This window comes from Panthera uncia, chromosome B1 (genome assembly GCF_023721935.1).
Source record: "Panthera uncia isolate 11264 chromosome B1, Puncia_PCG_1.0, whole genome shotgun sequence".
In the NCBI taxonomy this organism is placed as follows: domain Eukaryota; kingdom Metazoa; phylum Chordata; class Mammalia; order Carnivora; family Felidae; genus Panthera; species Panthera uncia.
In genome coordinates this window covers 69,038,014-69,058,459 of record NC_064811.1, presented here as the reverse complement: position 1 = coordinate 69,058,459, position 20,446 = coordinate 69,038,014, and the positions used below count along the sequence as shown (strand labels likewise).

General features: G+C 34.7%; 1 protein-coding gene across 1 annotated transcript in view; it reads right to left on the bottom strand.

The window, feature by feature from the left end:
- The window catches only part of ARHGAP24 (Rho GTPase activating protein 24), a 516,123-nt gene that overhangs the window by 273,196 nt on the left and 222,481 nt on the right, over window positions 1–20,446 (bottom strand). Inside the window, exon 3 of the mRNA XM_049632110.1 lies at window positions 6,906–6,993. Coding sequence (XP_049488067.1) covers window positions 6,906–6,993 — 88 coding nt within the window. The remainder of the gene's footprint in view (window positions 1–6,905; window positions 6,994–20,446) is intronic.

The window sequence follows — 20,446 nt, the reverse complement described above, 5'->3', positions numbered from 1 at the left end:
AGTGAGTTCTGTAATGAAGACAGCGGAGCTTCAGCATGCATCGTTTTCCAGAGGAAAAAGTTACAGGTGCACATTCCTTCTCTGGTATAGTTATTCACATAAAAGTAAGGCTACTGCAGGCAGGCGAATTTTCTCCCCAGCTCGTCATGACAGTATTACTATTTGTGACCAGAGAACATACATTTAAAAGAACTGTGAGTGGGCACCTTTATCTAGTGCCTATTTTTATGATAGGCTTAAACATATAAACAATTGCAAATAGATGAAAATGCCTACTCTCACATCAAGTACCAAAATTCTTAATACATATTCTGTTAATCATAATAAAAAAATAAATTTTAATTTATTTTAATAAATAAAAAATTCATAAGTTCATATTTCAGAAACCAGGCTCCAGCCTCTAATATCTCATATTTTTTATGCCAGAAAAAAAATATATATACATATATACATACATATATACACAGAAAATCAAAATAAAGTTGTGTATATATACACAACTTTATTTTGATTTTCTGGAACTTTACCTTTGTAAAGATAAATCAGTCTCTCTCTCTCTCTCTCTCTCTCTCTCTCTCTCTCTCTCTCACACACACACACACACACACACACACACACACACACACACAAAGTAGTGTTAGCTGTTTGACCTTGATCGAATTACTTCACTGTGCCTCAGTTTCTTTATCTGGAAATGGAGATAATAACAGAGCCGGCTTCATGGAGCTGTGATAAAGATCAAATTTAATGATACATGTAAAGATCCTGGAACATTGCCTGGGATACAGATAAAGCTATAAATCCTATAATGGGTAGCCTACTGCTCTGTTTAGATCCCAGAGGCTGGCATGTTGGCTGCTGATGGCTCACAGAAGCCTTCATGGACATTGCTCTCCATTGCAACAGGGAGCTGTTTCACCTGAGTTTATCTGTCTCCTCTTTTCCCATAAACCACTAGACTAGCTAATACCAAGATAAAAGGTCTGCTCCTTGAGTTTAGAGCAGCCCTGAGGGGCATCCCAGCTCTGGAGCCCCCCATAGCATCAGCTGAGACCTTATTTGTAATGGTGGTGTGGGCCAGCTTCTCCTTCTGTCTAATCCTGCTCTCCTTGCTTTCTCATAGATGAGATATCTCCAGAGAGCATTCCCTAATACACTGTTTTTAAAAAACTTATCTATCTATCTATCATCTATCTATCTATCTATCTATCTATCTATCTATCATCTATATCCAGTATAGATAACATAGTGTTATAGTAGTTTCAAGTGTATAATATAATGATTCAACAATCCTACACATTACTCAGTGTTCATCAAGATAAATGTCCTCTTAGTCCCCATCACCTATTTCACCCTCCCCCCACCCACTTCCCTTCTGGCAATCACCACTTTGTTCTCTGTATTTCAAGACATGCAGTTTGTTTGTCTCTTTTTTTCTTTGTTAATTTGTTTCTCAAATTGCACATGAGTGAAATCATACAGTATTTGCCTTTCTCTGACTAACTTATTTTACCTAGTATTATACCCTCTAGCTCCATCCATGTGGTTGCAAATGGCAATTTTAGTCTATAAATCTGAAGAAAAAAAACGTTAAAAATTCACATTCTATGTTGAAAAACACAAGGGAAGTTGTACCTTACAGAGAATGCATTTCAGAGAAGAAACCTAAACCCCATTTCCCTGACCCTGACTATAACAAGAGGAAGACGACTAGGACAGAGGAAGTGCCTCTTGAAGGAAAGTTTTCAAGATAAACCCTATTTTTTTAAGGGGAGGAAAATAAATTCTCTCAACCATCAGAACAAGTTCAGAGAAGCACAAGAGAGTTGCTGGTAAATTCTGAAGTATGCTAGAACTGTCACTCACCCCTTCTCCAAGTTGTAGGCTCACATGAAGCTCAGCAATCCATTGAATCTGTTGGGTCTGAAGCTCATGCTTCACGGAAAAAGGGACAAGATGACAGGGTTGAGGGAAGCAGCAATGGTGAAACAGCCTGCATTATCCCTACTTGGCAGACCAGGGTACATGAGTTTCCTGGTAGCTGAATAAGCACAAAGAAAGCAGCTGGCTTTTGAGCCCTTCTAATGGTATGCCATCTAACAGGACCTTGCTTAAGGTGGAAAAGTCTACCATGTGAAGTGGATTTCCAATTCTAGGGATGCTGAACAATCCACAAATGTTCTCTATAAGCAAGTCGACTTTTGGAAAGGAATGTAATAACCAGTCAGTGTTAAGGAGCTGTACTACAGCAATAGCTTCTGTGTAGACAGACTTCTACCTTCTTCCATTTCTCTTTTGGTAACGTTATCAGAAAGGAAAGCAGAGAAGTAGGAAAGAGGGCATACAGAATTTCCCTCCACTTCAGCCACTATAACCACAAAGAGGTCTTTGCTGCACAAGGGGATGGAAAGATATTACACAGCAGGAAATAAGAGTTCAGCATAGCCAATTTAGGAGTAGCTATTGCTGACAATAAAATCATTTCAAACAATTGAGAGTCTGCCGTGAACCTGGTAAACATATACACTTCAATAAGTATTCATACAGTACCCCGCATCATACTGTACCATGTGTTAGAGATGCCATGATAAGAAGAAAGACATGGCTTCTAACACTTATGGAGCATGCACTTCCTCATCTCCTTTTGCCTTTCTGCCTCTGAATCATTATGTCTTCTCCCTGTGACAGACTATTCTTCAAAGAAGGTTGAGACATCATAATCTATTAATTATTCTGTTTATTTTTTAAACATCATAAGGAAAATTTTCCCAGAACACATTTTAAGAAGCAAAAAGACTGAATGCATTTTCTTACTTCAAGTACTATACATTAAATTCTGCCAACATTCCTTTCTCAACCACATTTCCCAAAAGCTTAGCACTTGGCCATAAAAGTTCACTCCAGTCTAAAATTTGGCATGCCTGACAGCAAAGTCTTCAAATTTGCCAATTTGGCTAACATCTCCTTGTTGAATAACAAGTAGGGAAATAGGAAAGAAAATATGTGAAATGGTATAAATCATGGCATTATCCAGACACAATTCATTTCATGAGATAATAGTAAGACTAAAATAAATTAATCCTAAATTATGGTAGATTTGTTTTCAGATAGATTTTCACAAAAGTTGAAAATCTGCATGGAAATATACTATACAAAGAAATATAATTGAGTCATATACAAAAATCAGAGAACATTTTTTAATGTTTGTTTATTTATTTATTTATTTATTTATTTAAATATGAAATTTATTGTCAAATTGGTTTCCATACAACACCCAGTGCTCATCCCAACAGGTGCCCTCCTCAATGCCCTTCACCCACCCTCCCCTCCCTCCCACCCCCCATCAGCCCTCAGTTTATTCTCAGTTTTTAAGAGTCTCTTATGTTTTGGCTCCCTCCCTCTCTAACCTTTTTTTCTTTTTCCTTCCCCTCCCCCATGGACTTCTGTTAAGTTTCTCAGGATCCACATAAGAGTGAAAACATATGGTATCTGTCTTTCTCTGTATGACTTATTTCACTTAGCATAACACTCTCCAGTTCCATCCACGTTGCTACAAAAGGCCAGATTTCATTCTTTCTCATTGCCACATAGTATTCCATTGTGTATATAAACCACAATTTCTTTACCCATTCATCAGTTGATGGACATTTAGGCTCTTCCCATAATTTGGCTATTGTTAAAAGTGCTGCTATAAACATTGGGGTACAAGTGCCCCTATGCATCAGCTCTCCTGTATCCCTTGGGTAAATTCCTAGCAGTGTTATTGTTTCTGCACTGCAAAGGAAACAATCAACAAAACTAAAAGGCAACCAATGGAATGGGAAAAGATATTTGCAAATGACATATCGGACAAAGGGCTAGTATCCAAAATCTATACAGAGCTCACCAAACTCCACACCCGAAAAACAAATAACCCAGTGAAGAAATGGGCAGAAAACATGAATAGACACTTCTCTAAAGAAGACATCCGGATGGCCAACAGGCACATTAAAAGATGCTCAACGTTGCTCCTTATCAGGGAAATACAAATCAAAACCACACTCAGATATCACCTCACGCTAGTCAGAGTCGCCAAAATGAACAAATCAGGAGACCATAGATGCTGGCGAAGATGTGGAGAAACGGGAACCCTCTTGCACTGTTGGTGGGAATGCAAACTGAGAACTTTGATTCTATTGTAAAATCTTTTTTTTGATTATTTACACATGACTATTACTTAATTTCAGAGGACATTTCAGACTAAAGTAAAACAAAAATGAAACAAAACAACTCCTATCTACATAGCATATATGGATATATATAAATTATAAATAATTCTATATAAAGAATTATATTCTATAATATTCGATAATATAAAGAATTAAAAAGATATATAGCACATATACAGATAAACTATATATATATATATATATATATATATACACATAAACTTACATATATCTGCACACACACACAAATGTGTGTATGTATATATAGTACCAGAATGTTTGGCAAAGAGCTTTCAGAAATATTTTTGTCAGTTTTGCTAGAAATCATTATAGGCAGTTGGGATTAAAGTATTTAATCCTATCCATCGATATACCTTGGTAGTTGGGCTTGAGGTATTTGTACATAAAGACAGAATCATTTTGGCTCTGTAAACATCATTTGTAGCATGGGTTTTCAAAAATGGTGATGGAGAGAATTCCTCAGAGAAAACCAATATAGAATAAGTATGTGTTATAAGAATCTGCTGCTAGTCAGGCCTACAAAAGAAGGTTCTGTACAAAGCATTGACCACATTTCTGCAATCTTTTCTGTCTCACACTTTCTAACAAATGAAAACATTCTTGCAACTTTCTAGATTCTCTGTGTCCAGCTATCACCTAATTAGAATAATTAGAAAATATCATCTTATCTTTCTCATTTGCAAAAATAAATCCAGCATAGTCAGTAATTCTAATATAGCAAAAATGGTTAAAAATCATGTGATTTAGATTCCCACATTTTCATACAAATACAGAATCATTTGTCTGGAAATTCTATTTTAATTGGAGGGACACACCAATAAAGCCTCAATGACCAAAATTCATGGCACAAACACTGAATTCTTAAGGAAGCCATGGTGTTTCTCCAACTTTCTCTTTAAAGAAGCATTTGGCGCAATCCTCTTATCACTCCTTAAGATAATTTAGAATTATAAGACCTAATTTAGAAAATATTACATATTGTGTTAATGATTCAGGAAGCATCTTTTCAAATGAGCTATGGGCATAGTATGTTTATTTCCATAATTACTGCAGCAAACCTAAATTTCCTTGAGAATGTGTTGTTTTTTTTGTTTTTTGTTTTTTTTTTAAAGACAACCGTCAGATTTCACATCACAGAGTCTTAAACTTCTTAAGTTTTGCTCATCAAAAGCCATATATCATATTCCCCATATATGAAATGCATCCCCTAGAGAAACAATCTTAGAGGGGAAGTTTTGAGACTTCCTGGGTTCGAAGGCCCAGTTCTCTCTAGAACAATCTTGACAATATCCATGTATGTTATATTAGAACACCTTCACCAAAAGATGAAATCTTTACGTATTTAGTAGACAGAATGGGAAAGCAGACCTTTAGTATTATTGGAGACAGAGTCAAAGCTGTCAGTTTAATACCATGCTCACTTAAAAGCCGATAGGCACTAATATTGTGAATAAATAGAGAAAGAAATTTCCTCCAGTGATACTTCAAAGACTTTGCAACATCTGGAATTTGGTTCTATACAGGGTATTCCACTAAAAAGTAAGTATAAAAAGATTTTAATAGAGCAAACAAGATTCAGGTTTCTTACAATGTGTTCTCCCTGGGGGGAGACAAATAACACAATGCATCTGACTAACCTTTCTGCACTTCAGCTGCATCAATTAACATTTAGTCATGGATTCCATCATGAGCCAGATGAACTCAGTGCTACAGCTGTTTTCAGTGAAGGGGAAAAATATGCTTCCACATTTTAGATTCCCAGCATTTATAAATCTGGGAAAAATGTTTTATTGACTGCCGTTGTGCCAGCATTATTGATATGCATTACATATTAGTCACCCAAATAAATTCACACACACCCTAGACTGTGATTAAATCAGGGTCAGTAGCGCATGAACTGGGTCAGCCAGCACCAATGCTATAAAAACCACATTCTCAACCTTTTTTCTTACATCAAGGATTAAGGAAGGGCTAAAGAACTGATCAAAGAAATAGATTGCGGCCTTGAAAAAATTGTTATTGGGTGGGTCAAACATTTCAGTGGAGATCAGGTACTCTGAGAGAGGGATGCAGATGACTAGAAAAAAATGAACAGATGTTGAAGAAATTGAACTGCAGGATCTAATGGCTTGGCAGAGACATCCTCAATACTACAAGCCAAACATGTGGAAGTGTTTGGTTGGGAGCAAAGCTGGGGTACAGCATAGCAATACTTAGTTAGTCATTGAAGGAGGATTTTTGTTTTGTTTTATTTTTATAGCAAAGGTTCCTTCAAGATGCAGTTTGTGGAGAAATATTACAGTGAATCAGCTGGGTAAGCCACTCTACCTGTCACACCTTGCCAAATTTCACATCACAAGAACATTACAAAACTAATTTTGTCTCCATTAGTCCCTTATCAATGCTGTTCCATGTCTTCTGGTCAACTCTGGAGTCACATGGATGAATGGATATCTAATAGTCACGTGGCCATATGTGCACTGCGTGTGTGTGTACCATCATTTGTACTGGTGTATAAACCTGGAATCACTATCTGTGTAAAAACTAACCAAATTTGACACTTGCCTTCTCAAATTAATGTTCTTAGCCACAACTCAAAAAGAATAAAGGTTGTATGTCTTCACTTTTACCAACACAGAATGTCAGTCACTTAATCAAACCAGAAAAATGCCTTACCTGGAACTACTTCAAAAAGGAATTTTCCTGGGCTCTCTTCATTGCAGGGATGTTCAAGGACTTTATTTCCAGGCAGAAAAATAGTACCCTGTGAACACAAATGCCCCAAACATCAACATCATCAGAGGGCAAATATTGGATATCACCATCATTATCATCAGTAAATATCCAAAGTGTATCTGTAATCCAGTATATAGTAATACGCATCAGACTCATTTATATTCCCAACTAATCAAAAATCATGTAACAGAATCATATTAATTCAACATTTAACAAGTTTTTTGTTGACCACCCAATGTATATAAGATACTGTATTAGGTACTGAGTTCATTTTAAGCACCAATTTATTAAATGCATTCTGTGTGCCAAAATTTTTACTGAGCCTTCTACCAACATCATATTATTTAATTGTTAGAACAGTCTTATAAGGTAGGTGTTATTTTCCCCATTTTACAGCTATGAAAACCAAAACGAAGGCATTAAATAACTCAGCCAAGGTTTCCATAGCCATCCCTTGATTATTCCTTCCTTTTCCGTTAGATTTCTCTCTCTTTAGTGTATTATTTCCATCAGTACTAAGACATACTTAAAGTTGTATCCCATTACAAGATACTACTTTGACTCCTCCTGTTCCAGCTATCATCTTTTTCTCCCCTTGCCTACCAAAGAGCTACCTACATTGAATCTATTTCTTTACACGTGTCCACTGCAGCCTCGTTTGTGCACCCACAATTCCAATTACCTGATTCTCACAAGCTTCATGCTTAACAATTCTCAATCTTCAATAAATATGACTTCCCAGGAGGATTCAGCACTATTAACCATTCTTTCTTGAAGCACCTTCTTGGTTTTCTCCAGGTTTTGTTCTTACTTTGAGACTTGGTAGAGTCTCTTTTCCTGGCTCTAAGTGGCCTTTAAATATTAAAGTGTTTCAAAGATGTATCCAATTATTCCTTCTCTTCTGACTCTATTTTCTCTTTCTCAGAACTATCTCATTCATGTCTGTGACTTCAATAACCAACTATAAGCCAATGAATATCAGATTAATATTTCTCCCCTTCCCCCTGCTGCTGCTGCTGCTGCTGCTGCTTCTTCTTCTTCTTCTTCTTCTTCTTCTTCTTCTTCTTCTTCTTTTAATTTTAACTAGGCTTCATGTCCAACATGGGGCTGGAACTCACGACCCTGAGATCAGGAGTCGCAGGGTCCACTGACTGAGCCAGCCAAGCACCCCTCAGATTAGTATTTCTAACTCAGGACTCTCTAATTTTCAGAACTTTATATCCAAGAACTTATTTGCATTTCCATTTGGATAGCAAAAGCATCTTAAACTAAATTTAGTCAAATTAAAATGCAATTAATTTTGGTCCTGTTTAGGTATTCACTAGCTTTGTGACTGGCATCTTCTTCCAATCAGTTGCAAAAGCCAGAAATGTAGGAGTCATCATCCTTAGTATATCTGTACTAACACTCAAGTGACTATTGTTTGTGGTCTTGTATGTTTCAAAGTCCATTCACTGAATTCTCCATAACACTCAAACATCTTTCAATCCATTTTTTTTTCTTAATGCATTCCAAGTATCTTTAGAAACAGAAACTTTACCTTGCAACTTTCTTGCTTAAAAATCTTCAATGACTTTTATTTGTCCTCAGATCAATAGACCTTTGGGTCTACTTCCACCCAAATCTATAAGTTCATTTTTCTGCTCTTATGCTTTTGATGCTTTCTATGACTTTCTGTAATCAAGCCAACTCCTTTTCTATAAATAGTATCATACTCCCATCCACCTTAGGACTGTATTCTTTCCTGGATTGTTGTATAACCATTTCACAGATTGATTACATCCAAAATATACTTGTATAGCTTCCAGAAAATGTTCCTGGATGATTTACTCCTGTATGTAACTATGCTATTTGTAAAATTATTTGATTAATGTCTATCTCCATCATTAAACTGTAAAGGAGTAAGGATAATGTGTGTTTTGCTCTCTAATTTACCACCAATGCCTAGTATTTTGCCTAACATAAGGCTAACGCTGAAAAAAAAGTATATTGTTGAGTGAATAAGTACTGTTAGTGTAGTAAAGCCAAGATTCAAAACCAAGAATGCTGGATTTAAAAGCCTGTGTTATTGTCAACAAGATTATATCATCCAGTTTTGCCAGTTTGAAGCAATATTTAGCTCAAGTAATATTTTACTCAGGTTTCATCCTACCTGATTTGGCACAGAAAATTATAGTCATCAACTCTGTCCCTACATCTAGGCTTAGAGTGTTAAAGCATAGCACTCCCTAACTAAAACCTAAGGAATTATAGGTTAGACATCCCCCTCCCCCTCCTTGCTTACAAGAGGAAGTTTTAGAGGTACTACCTTTTTCTTCCTCTTCCAGGAAGTAAATTTTCTTACTTCTCATCATATCTAGTGTCCTTGGCCCATGGATCACCAGTTTCTGGTGTTTTCAATAATTTTTTAAAATTACAAAACACTTTGAAAATATTCATCATAATTAAGACTTTTTAATATACAGGTTTAATCTATATGGTTTCCATATAAAGTGATAAAAATCAGCTGTTTCAATGAAGAGTTTGTTTTACTTCCTGAAATGATTTTGTGATGTAATTAAATTTGTGATTTAGCTGGCTGTTAGAATATAGCATCTAACCTTCCAGACAAATACAATATTCACTTATGGGTACACATATGCCTGTATGTTTGTATGTGTGTACACATGACTCCTGTTTAATTCTATGTCTTCAGGCTCTACTTAGGATCTTAAAATGTACATATATCCTGTAAGTTGAATTCAAGCCACTCTCCTGCATAAATAATTCTCTTGCATGAGTCAGTCTCTTCCATGAAATCCCAAAGTACCTCACTTGATTATTAAAAGACAGAGTAGTGCTATTCTTTGTTTTCTTTTTCATACATGTGAAATAGCTACTTTTGGCTGAAATTTTTATTTTCACTTTTAAAATTTGACATCTTCCAGATTTTATATTTTAGCTGTTTTCCAAGAAAATTATGATGAGAGAATAATAGTTCAAGTATTAGTAGATAATGTTTAGGGCAGGATATATTGTAATTGACAAACATTTGCTGTGGTTAATTCATTGTCATTCAATTATAAAATAAAGTAATTTAACTGAAATCTAGTAATTTAACTTGATCACCTTGTATAGAAACCATGTAGTTAAAGTCTATAACTAAGAGAAGAGTCTTAATTGTGATAGTTATTTCAAATACTCTGTAATATGATATTGTTAAAAAATGCAGAGAAATTTTAAAAATCTATAATTTACCCATCATCATAGATAACTAATGTTAGCACTTATACATCTTTCTGTATTTGTATATATTTATGTATATGTGTGTATTAACAGCTACAGTAATTTTTATTTAAAAAGTAATCAAAATAAAGCCTTATTTATTATCCGCTTCAAAACTTAAAAATCATGTATTGTTAGTATGCCAATTTAATAATTGATATCATTTTTAATTTTAATTTTTTAAAGTTTATTTATTTTGAGAGAAAGAGAGAGAGAGCATAAGCAGGGGAGAGGCAGAGGAAAAGGGAGAGAGAGAATCCCAAGCAGGCTCCACACTGTCAGCACAGAACCTGACAGAGGGCTCGAACTCATGAACTGTGAGATCATGACTTGAGCCAACTACTTGGACACTTAACAGACTAAGCCACCCAGGCGCCCCAACATAATTTTTTAAAGCTGAATAGTATAGTGCTTGCTTGAATATACATACTTTTACACCCTCTGTTCATGTAAAGTATTTATGGTTTTCTTCAAGTGTTATAATAAAGAATATTTTCATGAACATCCATGAAGCTAAATCTTTGAGCTCCTCCTTAACTTATTCTAAAGGACAAAGCCCTAAGAGAGAAATTAGTAGTCAAAAAGTATGCACTGTTTGTATGGGTTTAGTTAATTCTTCCAGAATACTCTAAATTAGCTAAGCAAACAAATAAACAACTAGTGAGCAAGTAAAATAAAAGTGCCCAATCTGATTGAGAAGTAGTTTATTGAGACACTACCATATGTCAGATATTATTTCAGATGGTGTGAAGTATGGAACAGAAATAAAGTCTTTACTTTCAATATAAGAATAACATATTATATGACTATACATGAAATAAGTACCAAAGTATATAGAAAACCAAACAAATATAAGAGTTTAAGAAGAGAGTGTCATTAGTGTAGTCTGATTAGTTAAGAAAGGTAATATGAAAAAATAATTTTTAAAGGAAGATTAGATTTTAATATTTAGTGAGGTAGGGGTAATCTAAAATGGAGGAAATCACATCAACAAAAGCAGTAATTAGAGCCATATGTGCATAACACATTAGAATAAGAGAATTTTCACATGAAGGAATAATTAGGAGGTAAAGATTTGGTGACATTGAGGACACCCCCTGGAAAGTCTACCCTTGGTCAGAGGACGCTGCACTTAACATCCACAACTGAGAACAAGAGTAGACTCTTGAGCAAAGCAGATGGAGATTGAGGAATACCAACTTCTTAAAAATTTGTTACTATGAAGCAATTAATTTGTCATAGATGATAACATCAAGACTTACACAAATGTATTGGCAGCAGAAATGGCATAAATTTGCATCAGCAATGCATTACTGGAGATACAATTTTTGGAAATAGAAACTGGGCACAGTTTAAACATAGAGAATGAAGAAGAGTCAAAGATTACTTCAGTTTCTCTCTTCTGTATATCTAGAAGAAAGGTGATACCTCTTATTTGAAATGGGGAATTAGTAAGAATTAAACTCCACTGAGTCCATGTATTTGACCCAAAACTGTGTGATAGTCTTTAATTTCCTGGTAATAGCTAGATTGGATGTTCTCTATTTGCCCACCCCCCCCCCCCATCTTCTTTCCACCTATCACTCTATTCTGTACCCCTGGAAACTAATCTCTATAAATTGCATAAACCAGGCTCTCTTGACTGTTGACTTCAGGTTGGATTTGAGAAATCATAGCATAAAATCAGAAGGCCACAAAAGAGACAGACTGAGATATTTATTGACCTATCCTCCTCCAAGCTAGCCAGAAAACTGGCCTTAGTTGCATTGGATACCTTAGTCCACATCTCCTAAATTTGGAGGCTTCCCCAGGTTCTAGTAGCTCTAACAGACCCAGGATGTTTTCCCTATCTGTGGGTTTCTATGAACCTTCCCAACACTTTATAAATGGTTTCTTTATCATACACTCTACAATTAGCACTTTTAAGGTGGAGCCATCAATTTCTTGCTGGGATCTGGAGTAACAAAATAGTCAGGGTGCAAGTGCTTTCAGTTTTCTAAGAAATGGCATATTACCCCTGATGTTCAATATGCCTCACTGGAAATTTTGGATGATCACAGAGAAGAGAATCAAGTATAAGAAGGAGATGTAACCTTTTTGATCAGAGTTCAGTACATATGGTAGTAATTACATGTCAATAACTAATCAGCATATTCAGAATGGAATTAAGCTTACTTTTTATCCCTTACAGGGAATATCTCTTTCTAAACAATTTTTAAAATTTCAAAATGAGATAATACATTAAACAAAATATTTTATAGCTTAAGAGCTAAGAGTTGGCAAAAGAAACATAATTCAGAACCATAATAGTATCTCATTTTCAGCTAAATAGCTGAAATTGCTATTAAAAAAAGAAGCTCCTCTCTAGTTAAACCACTGAGCCAAAACCACCAGATATTGGGGTAAAGCAAGATCATGTTGAAAATAAGTATAGTAATCTTCCTATCTGGAATTTGGATTGAAAAAAAAAATGTATGCATGTGCAGTAGCTCTGTTACTTTCTATAAACTTAATGGTAAGATTTTTTTTTTCCAGCACTAACAGTGATCATGAACATCATGGACTGGGCAAAGTCTCAGCTTGACAATATATATGTGTATTTTTAATGCAATTAGACAGAGGTTGAGAAATGACATCAAGGGGAAACTATTATTCAGAAGTTTTTTTATAGTACCATAGGTTGATTTTACTTTATTTTTTCTTTGCAGCAAGTACTTTCATTAAGTCATTCGACAAATATTTATTAAACAACACCTGGCATGACTCAGGCCCCCTCCTGGGCACAAAGGATATAATGGTGAGAAAATCCAATAATGTCTTTGCACTCCTGGATCTTAGGATCACACAGGGAAGGTAGAAAATTAGAAAACAAATAACTAAAATTGTACCCAGAAACACTCTAGCCATGTAACAATCTACCAATGACACTTAATTCTGTGGTTAGGTAAATCTGCTCTGGGTTCAGATTCCCCCTCTACCACCGATTAGCCCACTGACTTCAGGCAAGACAGGTATCCTCCCTTTGACTCAGGTTCTACATTCTTAAAATGAGATTAAAAATAGAACTGACTTCATAAAATCACTGTGAGCTAATATGGGTAGTTTGTAGAAAAATGCCTGATACATACTATTTCTTAGCTGTGTTTAATATAAAAAAAATCTTTTGTGTATCCCAGAAGCCCCAAAGATAGTGTGGCCTCATGTTTTACTAATCTCCAAATAATGAGGTAGTTCTAGTAAAGGTTCAATATATATCTGCTAATATTATTATCTAATCAAGTAAACAGGGAGGTAAACTAATTAGAAAATTTTAAGTTATTTTTTACTGACTATCATGTTTGAAAGGCTAGACTAACCAAAACAAACAAATCTCTAATTAACAATCTTAATAATAAATAGCATAGCATGAGATTGATAATGATGTTTGCTAACATTTCTTACCTGCTACCTTGCTAAACCAATACGTATGCTATTTATATCATTAATATGCTCAGTGACTCTGTGATCCAGGTATTTCTCATTTTATTGATGAGGAAATGAAGCTCAGGGAGGCGAAGATCCTGACACAGTAAATTCCTAACACAAATTTGAATAAAAAATGATTGAGTAAATGAATACAAGCTGCTTTAAGGACTATATCTTTGATTATTAACCCAGTTTATGTTCCTACTTCTAATCAATTACTGCTATTTAAAGCAGTTTGAAGAAGTTTTATGAAGAGTTATTAAGTTTCTTCTTAGCCTGTGAAATGAGTTACACCAATTCCTGGAATATTGTTGGGGAGGGAAGTGAAGGGGAGACTTGCAAATCTGCACAGTTTTAGAATCTGCCAAAGTAATTTTGATGTGCAAACTCTTTGGGGACCACTGACCTAAGCACTGTTATAAATTGTCTTGTAGAGAAAGTAGCACAGTATTCATAAAGCTGTGCTCATTGTAGAATGTACTGTTTTTCCTCAAAATAATAGATGTAATATTTTCAAACCATTATTTAAATTAACCATGGCAAACATAATAGCATGAGACTATCTTACAATTACTGAATAAATAGAAATAAATTCTCTATATAAATGTCTCATGTTGCTACTTTCTATTAACTGCAGATTTAGCACTTGAGAAGCATTGTCATTCTGGGCTCATTTTTATTTAAAACAGCATTTGCATAATATTATTACATATGTTCAGATCCTAGGACGCTAATTAATTGTGCACTAATTGTGATGGAGAAAAATATGTAATATATTTTGATATAATTCATTTAAAAGTTTTTAACCCTTTCTTCTCAGACACAAGGACCCGTGTGAACACCCACTCTGGACAGAACAGAAGCACAACAATTTCTTCCCCAATGGAGTCCTCCTGCATGAATATTCACTCTGGAAACATGGCCATTACCATTCTAGCTACATTTAGATCATTGTCTACATGTTTTTGATTTACTGGAAAATGAAGAAATTCCTTGACAACAGGGGGAGAACAGATTAGAAATGTGGGAAAATGAAGACACGATTATTCAAAAATCAAAATTCTATAATCACACTCTCAAAATTGGTAGAGACCTTAGAAATGACCTTACTCATGCTTATCAAATATATGAATCCCTTTTAAATACCACAGTCCTCAGAAATTTGACTAAAATATCTCACTAATTCTCTGATGGTGTTCCATGCCATTTTTGAAAGATTATGCTTGGAAGAAAAAAATCCAAAAGTTGACATAAAATCCATCCCCCAACAATTTCTACTCTAAAGTCTTCCCTTTGGAGTGAAATCCCTTTTTCCAGCTTGAACCTTACAGCTACATCTACTGAGACTTATGTGCCAACTTCTCTGATTATTGTAATCTTCTAAAAAACCCTATGTGGAGTTACAATTATATCTGTCCATTACACAGCAGGAATGTTGAGGCATAAATAGGTTGAGTAGCATGCAGCTGTGTAGCTGTTAAAGTGCAGAGATGCAACTTGACCCTCCTGAAGTTCAAGTTCCACTTCCTTTATATAATAGAAAGCTACAATGCAATTTATTAGTTCATTTGCTTATTTGTTTTTTCATCAGTTGTATATTTATTATGTACTATATGCTGAGGATACTAAATGCTTAGGGGAAAAATGGAAATGTTAGTAGTGATTATCTTGGAATATTCAGGTCATGGATGATTTTTATTTTGCTAAGTTTTTCCTACTTTTAAAATAATTTTAAAACAATGAGCGCATTTTACTTGCATACCAAGAAAAAACATACAAATAGATTTTTAAAGCAAAGAAAAATGACAGGAGAAAGCAGGGTTGGATAGAGGCCTTTTGGAATTTAGAGGTTAAATTTCTGCTTTGCAGTAAGGACTATGAAAGACAGTTCAAGAAAATTTTTAAATGTAGTATAGTACTCTGAATAATGGTCACCCAAAGATAGCAGGTCCTAATTCCTGGAACCTGTAAATGTTCTTTTACCAGAGAAAAAAGGTCTCCAGATGTAATTAAGAATCCTGACAGGGAATTATCCTAGATTATCTAGGTGATCCTTAAATATAATCACAAATATCCTTATAAAAGAGGCAGATATGATATCCACACAGGAGGCCATGTGGAAATAGAAGCAAGAAACTGGAAAAACACAGTCGGTCACAAGCCAAGCAATGCTCACAGAACTGGAAGAGTTCCTGCCTAGAGCCTCTGAAAGAAGTCTGGCCCTGCCTATATGCCTTGATTTCCTACTTCTGGACTCCAGAACTGTGACAGAATAAATTCCTGTTGTTTCAAGACAACAAATTTGTGGGAATTTGTTACAGCAGTCAAAGGAAATTAATACATATAAATTAATACCTATAAAACATACTTTGAAACAAACCTTCCAATGGTTCCTTGTGAGAAGGCTGTAAGAAACTAAGGTTTTAAAATCCACTACTAATTCTCAAATGCTGGTAAGGGATCTCTAACCTTTAATTATCCAATGATTTTCAGGGAGAGTCCACAGTATACAAGGTACTGAAATTAGATAGTAGCCAAAGAAAATCCCCCCTTTACCCCACTCTCTACTCTCAATAGTAGGAACTGATCAGTGACACGTTCTTGTTCTTGGAAGCCAGGATAGAATGTCCTTGGCAAGGTTAAGGGTCTTTATTTGGAGAGGACTGAGTTCAATTGCTAAACCGTCTCAATTAATTACTGGGACTTTGACTTTTTGTATTTTGTGTCCAACAATATATACCATTTTACAACATTCATTATTTCTCAGCTAGAAAAACATGTCAGCTGTTCAGAAGGTGGTAAAGGTCAAAGGTTTGAAATGAAGTCTACGGCAGTAGGAGAAAAAGAAAAAAAATTCTTTTCTTTTGGAGTTTATGTCTCATTATGGAACAGAAATATGAAGAGCAAAAACATAGCTATATAATGTCTATTATGGGAAAATCTGGGACCCCTAAAAATAAGAGTTCAATAAGCCATTTTCAATAGACCAGAAAATTGATGATAATTAAAATATTCCCATTTAAACTTTTATCTTAAATAACTAATAAACACTTTGTGTGCTTATAACCAAAGTGAAGGGACACCGGGGTTGCTCAGTTGGTTGAGCATCAGACTTTGGCTCAGGTCATCATCTTGCAGTTTGTGAGTTCAAGTCCCACATGGGGCTTGTGCTGACAGCACGGATCCTGCTTCTGATCCTCTGTCTCCCTCCCTACCCCTCCCCCACTCACACTCTCGCTCTCAAACATAAAAATTAAAAAAATAAAAATAAATAAATAAATAAATAAATAAATAAAAATAAAGTAGAAAAGCCATGGTTCAACCTTGGAAAAAGCTGTATAATAACTAAACGTATAGTTCCAATGTAAATTGAGATGCTGATACAATGATTTTAATAATTTTTTTTAACAACCAAGTATGATTGTTTTATAGTTAAATAACTTTCTATATAAATACATTTTAAAATTGGAAAGTTTAATTGGAAGAAAAATGTCTTTAGCAGGAAGAAGACAACCTAGAGCTTAATCACATTTGCATTTTACACTGAACTTTAAAAAAAAAATCTCCTTTGACTTCTGGTAACACCTACTTTGCTTTTCTCTACTTCTTTGAACTACAGTCAATTATGTTCAATATAATCCTTAATAGTTGCTGCTGAAATTGCATATGCAGTGTGATATTTACTTGTGTAAATATAACATGCTTTTGCAAAATTACAAAAGTTTGGCAAGATATTCTGTTGGTAAAGAAAGCAGCGCTCTTTTTTTTAAATTTTATTTTTCTTTAATTTACATCCAAATTAGTTAGCATATAGTATAACAATGATTTCAGGAGTAGATTCCTTAATGCCCCTTACCCATTTAGCCCATTCCCCCTCCCACAACCCCTCCAGTAACCCTCTGTTTTTTCTCCATATTTAAGAGTCTCTTATGTTTTGTCCCCCTCCCTGTTTTTATATTATTTTTGTTTCCCTTCCCTTATGTTCATCTGTTTTGACTCTTAAAGTCCTCATGTGAGTGAAATCATATGATATTTGTCTTTCTCTGACTGACTAATTTCGCTTAGCATAATACCCTTCAGTTCCATTCACGTAGTTGCAAATGGCAAGATTTCATTCTGATTGCCGAGTAATACTCCATTGTATATATATATACCACATCTTCTTTATCCATTCATCCATCAATGGACATTCGGACTCTGAAAGCAGCACTCTCATGGTAGGAGGTGGTAGGGGGCAAAATGGTAAAACTCTTTTTTTTTTTTTTTTTAAGTTTACTGATTTGGCAGAGACAGTGGAAATGGGGGAGGGACAGAGAGAGGGAGAGAGAATCCCAAGCAGGCTCTGCACTGTTAGCACAGAGCCCAATGTGAGGCTCAAACTCACGAACGGTGAGATCATGACCTGAGCCAAAACCAAGAGTTGGGTGCTTAACCTACTGAGCCTCCCAGGTGCCCCAAAATGGTAAAATTCTTATAGAGGCCACTTTAGTGATATTTATCATACTCAGAAAGATAAGAAATGACATATTTGCAAGGTTGTTTGCATTACAAAGAGCAGAATTGGAAACAACTCAGGTGTTTCTCGATGAAAAATTGATTTAAGAAACTATGATACATCTGTCTAATGGAGTGTTATGCAGCCATAAAAATAAAATAAGTCATATCTACAGAGAATTTGTATATTACCTCTCTACAGAGCTATATATGTTATACAGAGGAAAAAATATAGTTTGTTTAGAAATAAGTATTCAGAATATTATATTTTAAGTAAGAAAGAGATAATACTAAGAACATATATTTGTATTTGTCTTTATTCACACAGAAAAAAATCATGGAAAGAAGAATAAACATGAGACAAATCAAAGTAGGTAGTTAGCTATAGGGAGTGTGTGTGTATGATGGCAGGAAGAATAAGGATAGAGGGAAGTAAGAGTTTCCAATGTAAACATTTAATACAGTTTTGATTTTGAAATCATATGAATGTTTCATGTATTCACAAATTAAGTTTAAAATGAAAGTAGTATGCAAAAATAAAAGTAAATAATATTTAAAATGAAAATATAAGCACAAAATATTAATACTTTTCTCTACACAGTTGAATTTTTTAATATTCCTTAGGCTTTTTACTCCAGAATTTCTACTTTGCAAGAATATTAATTTTTTAATATGAAAAAAATAACCCTATTGTGTAAAAAGTCATTTTGAGTTAATCCACTCATAGTGTTAAAGATCTAGCTAATGGGCTCTATATTATTCTGGATATACTAAGGCAACTTGGAACTGAGAACCTACAATGAATATGAGCCTAGTCACATTTAAAAAATTTTGGGGGGGTAAAAAAAAAGTTTTGTTTTGTATTTAAGTTTCTTTGATAAGGTATATCTACGTGTGTGATAAGAATATTTTTATTTTAAATTTAATGTTGCCCTTCTTTGGCGAATAGCTACTCTTCCTGCTTAGCAAAATAATCCTGGAGAAAAATATCAGTGAATAAAATTTTGGATTCATTAGTCTAATATTTCTTTTAATATTTACTTTTTTCTTTATTTTTGAGAGAGCTGGAGAGCAGGGAGGTGCAGAGAGAGAGGGAGACAGAGAATCCCAAGCAGGCTCCATGATATCAGCACAGGGCCTGATGCAGGGCTTGAACCCACAAATCAGGAGATCAGGACCTGAGCTGAAATCAAGAGTCAGATGCTCAACTGACTGAGTCACCCAGGCACTCCAGTCTAATACTTTTAATCTCAGAAGTTCCATTGATTTTATAGTTGTTCTCACATGATAGTATACATATTATTTGTCCCTGGCTCCTGCCCCAAACTACTCAAATGTTATTGACTTCTTTCTCTGCCTTAAAAACATTGACTTGGCAGCTATGATTACAAAGCAAAGTGTTTCAATTCTAAATATGCATTCTCAACCTGCCCCTGTCAGATCAACCAGGCACAATTAATGTGGTAATCCAATTAAAATCTAATTTACAATAGTTAAAATTAATACAACAGTCTTCCAACTTCTAAAATACATTAAGTATATTTTGGTTTTTTGTTGTTGCTTTGATTACTGCTTTAATATGCATCTGCATCGATTTCCTAGACTAAAGAAGCCACTATAGCAAAACACAAGTATCCAGCAAGACCAGATGCCATGACAATGATATAATCATGCAACACGAATTTTTATTGCATTTCTTCTCTGGATCAGAAAATGTTTTGAGTGAGGATATTGCAGCATTGAAAGTAGACAATACTCCTGTTTTCATGAAACCTACATTTTAATAAAGGAAGGCATACATGTATCTATTTATAAATAAAATTTAAAACATAAGGAAATAATTAGATAATGTAAAGTGCTGTGTACTAATGAAAATAGGGTGGTATGTTTGAAAGTACCTGGGTGGCTACTTTGGAATGACTGTTCAAAGAAGACTTCTCTGAGCAGGTGACATTTTGGCTGAGATCTAAATGCTAAGAAAAGTCCATCCATATGAAGATGAAGGGGGAGAATGGCTATGTCTGAGAGGAAGGCAGGGGTGATCAGTCCCCACTTTATAAGCTAAGGTTAAGTATTCATATTTTTATTCAAAGTGTAATGAGAAGCCATTGAAGGGTTTTGAGCATAGTATAATCTGATGTTTACTTTTATTTTATTTTATTTTATTTTATTTTATTTTATTTTATTTTTATTTTAATTCTAACATAGTTAACATGCAGTGTTATATTAGTTTCAGGTGTATAATACAATGATTCAAC